This window comes from Sphaerodactylus townsendi, linkage group LG11 (genome assembly GCF_021028975.2).
Source record: "Sphaerodactylus townsendi isolate TG3544 linkage group LG11, MPM_Stown_v2.3, whole genome shotgun sequence".
In the NCBI taxonomy this organism is placed as follows: Eukaryota; Metazoa; Chordata; class Lepidosauria; order Squamata; family Sphaerodactylidae; genus Sphaerodactylus; species Sphaerodactylus townsendi.
In genome coordinates, this window is record NC_059435.1 from 24,004,546 (window position 1) to 24,011,231 (window position 6,686).

Genomic DNA, 6,686 nt, shown 5'->3' on the forward strand with positions numbered 1-6,686 from the left:
ATTAGGAGGTGGAATCAGTGCCTTTATGTCTTCCACAGCTCCACCCTTGAATTTTCAGGAATTTCCCAACCTGGAATTGGCCAACTTGTGCTTTCGGCAGGGTTCGTTGCCTCTCCCAGCTCCTATTCATCCCTGCAGCTATTGTGCACTTTTCCACATACAAACCTTTGTGCAATCCCACTCAGAGCCAGCATTGGATTTATACTTGCCGTACACAGGCAGAAGACCACTGTGGATTTGGGTAGGCATATCTCCTAATAAGCTTAGTAGACATCTGAAGTGCCTAGGACAGTCTGACCCAATGTAGCATCTTTAAAGAGGTAGAGATAGTTAACTTTCCCAAAGGAGCAAACAGGCATATCTAAGAAAATTTGGTATGTAATAAAGCGGAATGATATTACAAAGCACAAGAAGCACTTTTGTTGTGTTCCACCTTGCGGCTCCATTCTTTTTTGTTCCTTGTGTCTCTCTTCCCCTTCTCGGAAGAAGCCTTTTTTCATAACCAAGTTCATCTTTTTACAGTTGGAAATGACCCAACAGAAGGGGAAAGAGATGGAAAAGCAGGACCCAGAAGGCCCAGAACCTGGTGTCGAATCCTGTGAGACAGCTGTGCCAGAGACCTGGAATCTGGAGCCCCAGAACTCAGAAGTCCTTTCCCAACGCTTCTGGCGGTTCTGCTACTGTGATGCCGATGGACCCCGAGAGGTTTGCAGCCAGCTCCATGGACTTTGCAACTGCTGGCTGAAGCCAGAGAGGCACTCCAAGAAGCAAATCCTAGACCTGGTGATCCTGGAGCAGTTCCTGACCATCCTGCCCCAGGGAATGCAGCGCTGGGTCAGAGGATGTGGGCCAGAGACGAGTTCCCAAGCAGTGGCCCTGGCTGAGGGTTTCCTCCTGAGTCTGGCTGAGGAGAAGAGGCAGGCAGAACAGGTGAGGGCTTATCTTTCCAGGGATGTCCAATTCAAGCAACAATATTTGACCTTCTCCTAAGGCTTCCCTGTCTGATATTTGTCCAAGTTTTAATCATCCAAATGGGAGATTTAACAAGTTGCTTCAGCAGCTGCTGCTTCTAGGGGATTTGTTATCCCTCCAGATAACTCACCAGTGTTGAAAGACAGCCCTTCAAGGTCTGCTTGTAGAAAGATGCAGAGTCTGGGAATGAGGCAGGATGCATTCCTTGGCATCATCCATTCCATCTATTAACTGTCCCCCTCGCTGCTGTTTCAGAAGTCGGGTTCATCCCTGAAGATGGAAGCAAAGTTCTCTCTGTGGGAGGAAGGGGAGCTGGCCCAGGCGCATACTCCAGATGCCGTCTCACGTGGTAAGGAGTCAGTGTGCCTGGATGGGTTTGGGGCACCCAGTTAATTTGATGGGCAGAGAGTTCTGGTCAAGAAAAAAGCTCCTTCATCCAACTCATGGCAGTTAGTCTTCAATAGTTGGGATGCCTGTAAAAGGGGATTAGGCATACTCATGGGGGCAGTTCCTCACACTGATTACAATATTGATATCCCTCCTTTTTCCATTAAAGGGACTCAAACTCACTGAAACAGTGGTGGTGGGGAGACAAATCTGTGCTCTTCAGTCTTGTGACTAAAGAAAACCTGCATGTTCTGGTCAGCACAGCTGTTAAAACCAGTTGCTAGGGGCCAGGAGCAGTAGGCAAATGTGTTTTGTGCTCATTCTTATGGGGACTTCTGACAGGCCGCTGTAGGAAACGGAGCATTGGATGAGTGATGCCAGGCTGTTGGGAGGGCCTTGGGGTGGATGTGATGCCATGTTGAAATTCCCTCTGCCCAACAATGCAAATGTGACATTTGTGAATCGGTAGATATTTCCTTCAGTTTCCTGATGGGCTCAATGCAGGTCTGGGTTTTTTTGGCTTGATGTGACAAGGTGCCATCCAATGTCATTTTGGCCTCTATCTTTTTGTTCCACCAGCCTGGACTCAAAGGCATGCGCAAGGGCCCAACCAGTGGGAAAAAGCATGTCTGGGCCTTTGGTCTGATCCAGCTGAGAAGCTCTCAGATATTTCAGCCCCAGTGTTCACAGGACAAGTTTCAAGTATCACAAAAGCCGCAAACGTGTCAGTGGCATTTGCAGCCCCCCAAGAGCTGATGAGTACCTTCTGCTTGTTTTCTGCCTCTCCCATAAATTTCTACGAAGTGTTACAATTCTTTTTGGGCAAGGTTTCACAGTCCAGAGAACAGTGTTGCATGAAGCACAGTCCACACACGCAAACATAATAGGAAGTGGAGGCTAATTCCCTTCCTCCCGATTGTCTCTCCTTCGCAGGCAGTGAAGAGACAGTGTTGAGCCGTACTTTTTGCGGAGGTGTGGAAACAGCAGCTGTACCTCAAGTCCAGGTGGGAGAGATGAGTGGGGGGCAGCCTGGGTCCCCCCTTGTTTCTCGGGGGGGGGGGGCTTTTTCCTGTAGTTGGGGCTGAGGGGCCCAGGCAAGAGGCTCTGAACGCCACTCCATATAAACAAGCCAAACCCCCCATCCTGCAGAATGGCATCTCTGCCTGACATGACATCTGACAAGGGAATCTTCTTTTTCTTTCAGTCTTTGGTTACCTTTGGGGAGGTGGCCGTGTATTTCACAAAGGCAGAGTGGGCATTGCTGAATCCTCACCAAAGAGCTCTGTACGAGGACATCATGATGCAGAACTATGGGAGCGTGGCTTCTCTGGGTAAGGAACTTACGTAGATGCCAGAGGTACACATTTCTGCCTTTGGGGATGAGGCATGAATCAAAATCTTGAACAGCAATGTGTTGTGTTGAGGGCTGTTGTAGTGCTAGCTCCCTTGTGGTGACCTCAGCATGGCCAAGTAGAGCAATTCCAAAGCCATCTGGTTTGCCCGGGGCAACTGAGGTCCATTCCGCACTGTACAAATACACTGGATTGACGAAGGGAAACCATCCTGTTTTGGCAAGAACTTTGCATAGCTTCCACCTCTAAAGCAGGATTATCTCGCAATATTTCTCTCATCACAGGTGTTTAAAAAAAATGTCATTTTTTTCCCAAAAATCCCACCTCAAACTCGCTACCGTGGGAACACCATGGGCACCCAACAACGTAATTTTTCCAGCTCCTCTGCCTATTTCTTCTGGGCCGCCTGCCCTTTCCAAGACGTTTCCCAAGCCCGTTTTCTGCCCATGACAGCGACTGGGTGCCATTTCACCCGAGTGTGCACAGCAATGGATTCACAACAGTGGCCCCATTTCCTTTTCTATATATTCTGGCTGCTCATAGCATGCAGCTAGGCTGATGTGCACCTTTGGTCATATGTTATTTGGTATATCATGTGGGAGGGGTGAGTGTCTCATGTACTGTGGTTTTTGTACACCTTTGAATGTGGATGGGACAGAGTGCTCTGCCAAGTATTAGTCAAAAGTTTTTACTTTGTATAGCCTAACGTGCTTGCTGTGTTCCTGACTGCACCAGCTCCTTTCCAAAACTAGAGAAAAAGGGGTTAGGGTTAGGGTTTTTCCACCATTTCTGAGGATCCGCCAATTGGAAGCATTGCTTTGGGGGATATAGCCAATCAGAACGCAGAATGCTGGGGATGTTCATGCATGTGTGGCTGCGGCTGCATTGTAAAAACAAAAAAAGTCGGGCTGGTGTGAAAGAAATCAAAATATTTCCTCCCTGTCATATCTCGATTCCACAAAGAGAGAAACCTGGATGAAATAGACCCGGATTCTAAAATACTGAATGTAATCCACTATTATTATGCTGTGCGGAATCGACCTAACCAGAGAAGGGTGACCCAGCCTGAGGCCAATGTGGGACTTTGAGCCCCTCAGCACAACTCTGGAAGGAGCCAGATCCTAATTTCTCAGTTGACAACCACTAGAACACACTTATTCTCCAGATGAGATTAGGATGATCCCCTCTGACTGTGGTCTGGAGAGCCTATGTCAGGGGTCTGCAACCTGCATGTGACTCTCTCTAGATGTTCTCATGGACTACAAAATCCCACATCAGCCAAAAAAAGATTCCCGGAGAGCTGCCACAGGTTGCAGACACGCCTGGCCTATAATGCTGTAGTATTTTGAGATTAGAAAGGGACTCTTGATCTCTGGAGAAAGAAAGGAGTCTTGATGCCTGACTTTTCCACATGAAGTCTGCTGGGTAACCTTGCATAACTCACAGTTCACTTAGAACTCTCTCAGCCCCACTTACCTCACAAGGTGTCTGTTGTGGGGTGGGGAAGGGAAACAATTGTAAGCTGCTTTGGTACTTTGTAAAGGTAGAGAAAAAGTCTTTAGAAACCTACTGTCATTATTAATATTATTTATTGGATTTTGTACATTGCCCAATCCCCGAAAGGCTCTGGGCGGTGTAGAATAAGCAACAACCAACAAGTAAAATACAACAAATCCAAAATATTGATTAAAATACAATAAATCACAGATAAACCCTTTAAAACAATAGCAGCAACATAAGCTATAAACCAATTACAGTACAATGGCATCGGTCCCTAACCCCCCTATACTCAAGCCCCCGAGAGGGGACTAGATGGTACATGGAGCACATTCTTCGTTCACTGATTGGGATTGTCCCTTTACCCTCCTTGTTTAGGTGCTAACGGAATTTCTCTTTTTATTCCAGCAGGGGATGAGCAGTGGAATGAGGGGGATGAGAAAGTGCCTCAGCTATTGCCAGATAAAGTGAAGAATGGTGATCTGAAAGAAAGTGACAGAAATCAAAGCAGACCTAAGAGACAAAAAGGAATGACTTTCTCAGGTAGAAGAAAGGGTAATGTCCGAATTTCAAAGCACAATTTACTGATTGCACATAAATGCTTTCAGTGTGGAAAGTTCTTCAGCTCTAAATCAAAGCTTGTGCACCAGAGAATGCACACAAGGGAGAAACCTTTTCAATGCTCAGATTGTGGAAGGAGATTCAGTGACAGAAGCAAGCTTCACAGGCATCAAAGAACTCACACAAAGGAGAGACCTTTTGAATGCTCAGAGTGTGGGAAGAGATTAAGTCGGAGTTGTGGTCTTCAACAGCATAAAAGAACTCACACAGAGACCTTTTGAATGCTCAGAGTGTGGAAAGAGATTCAGTCGGAGTTGCGGTCTTCAACAGCATAAAAGAACTCATACAAAGGAGAGACCTTTTGAATGCTCAGAGTGTGGAAGGAGATTCAGTGACAGAAGCACCCTTTGCAGGCATCAAAGAACTCACACAAAGGACAGGCCTTTTGAATGCTTAGAGTGTGGAAAGAGATTCAGTCAGAGTAGCAATCTTAAAAGGCATCAAAGAACTCACACAAAGTAGAGACCTTTTGAATGCTCAGAGTGCAGATAGAGATTCAGAGTAGCCATCTTTAAAGGCATTAGAGAACTCCCACGAAGGAGAGACCTTTTGAATGCTTCAAGCGTGGAAAGAGATTCAGTTGTAGTAGCACTTTTCAGAGCCATCAAAGAACTCACACAAAGGAAAAAACCTATTGAATCCTAATGTTTTTGTCTTGATATGTTGGTTTGTATGTGTTTTTTGTTTTGTACATTTCAGTGATGCAAAGTGGAAACTGATGAAAGAGATGTCGAAAGCAGCTAGTATTATTCCATGGCTAGCACTATTCCATTGATTCCTATGATGTCCTTTTCTCATCCATGTATACGGAATTGAATGTTTGGCTGGTTTTACGATCTTTACGATATGTATACATTACATTTAACTCACCTGTTGGATTCTGGACTTCTACTTAGGAAGTTGCGTGTTTTGATCCTTCTCCATCAGTGACATGTGACTATGAAGAAACATTATGTTATGGGAGTTGGCTACTAATACCAAAACATCCTCACCTGACTACAGTTCATGTTCTTGAGTCCTTCTCCATGGTAAAAAAAAAAAACACCTTTAATTTTTTCAGGACAAAACAGACTACCCTATGAGTGGAGTTGGAGTTTGATATCAAGACCAAACGTTACATTCAACTGGTGACCTAACTATTTCATGTTTCAAAATATGTTTCTATGTATTTATTCAATTGGTTAGCTGATTAGCAGGCATTGTTTAGTTGTTATTCACTTCATTTGTATTGGATCATATATCTATCCTGTTGGGGATTGGTGTTACATTTGTGTTTATATTTAATATATGCCTATTAAACATTTCTAAACAATATTTTTTCTTTGTGCCAATTATGCAGATTTTGATCAGGTAGATTGGGGTTTTTTTGTTGCTACCCTTTTTTTGTTGCTCCCCCTGACATAAGACAGCCCTTGCAAGAGACATGAGGCTTGGGCATCCCACAGCCAGTGTATGGGCAGGAAGGAATTTTGAGGTGAGGGAGAGGTCTTGCCTGAACTTGGTGGTCCCTGGAGCTGAACTTGGTGGTCCCTGGAGCTGTTTTAGGTTAAAAAAAACCAGAGTTGGGGAAAGGCTTAAATTATTTAGGATGATGAAGACCAAGGAGATTGCAGAGAGCCCCCTAATTTTGGGAGAGGGTGTTAAAATGGCACATGAGATTCAATACAAGTAAGTTTAAACACATGCATATTGGGGCCAAAAGAATCCGAACTTCAAATAGGCCCTGGTGGGATCTGAGCTGGTAACAACAGACCAAAGGACCTTGGGGTGAAGGGGATAGCTGGATGAAAATGTTCACGTAGGGTGCAGCAAAAAGGCAAATTCCATGTTGGCCATAATTAGAACAGGAGTAGAGAA

At 45.2% G+C, this 6,686-nt stretch overlaps 1 protein-coding gene across 1 annotated transcript; it reads left to right on the forward strand.

The window, feature by feature from the left end:
* Positions 1-528: 528 nt before the first annotated feature.
* Positions 529-5,832, forward strand: LOC125440599 (zinc finger protein with KRAB and SCAN domains 7-like). The gene is given in 6 exon segments (XM_048510465.1): positions 529-930; positions 1,228-1,321; positions 2,293-2,363; positions 2,564-2,690; positions 4,617-5,037; positions 5,039-5,832. Coding segments are annotated over 6 exon segments (1,368 nt in total). The 3' UTR covers positions 5,292-5,832.
* The last annotated feature ends 854 nt before the right edge of the window (positions 5,833-6,686 follow it).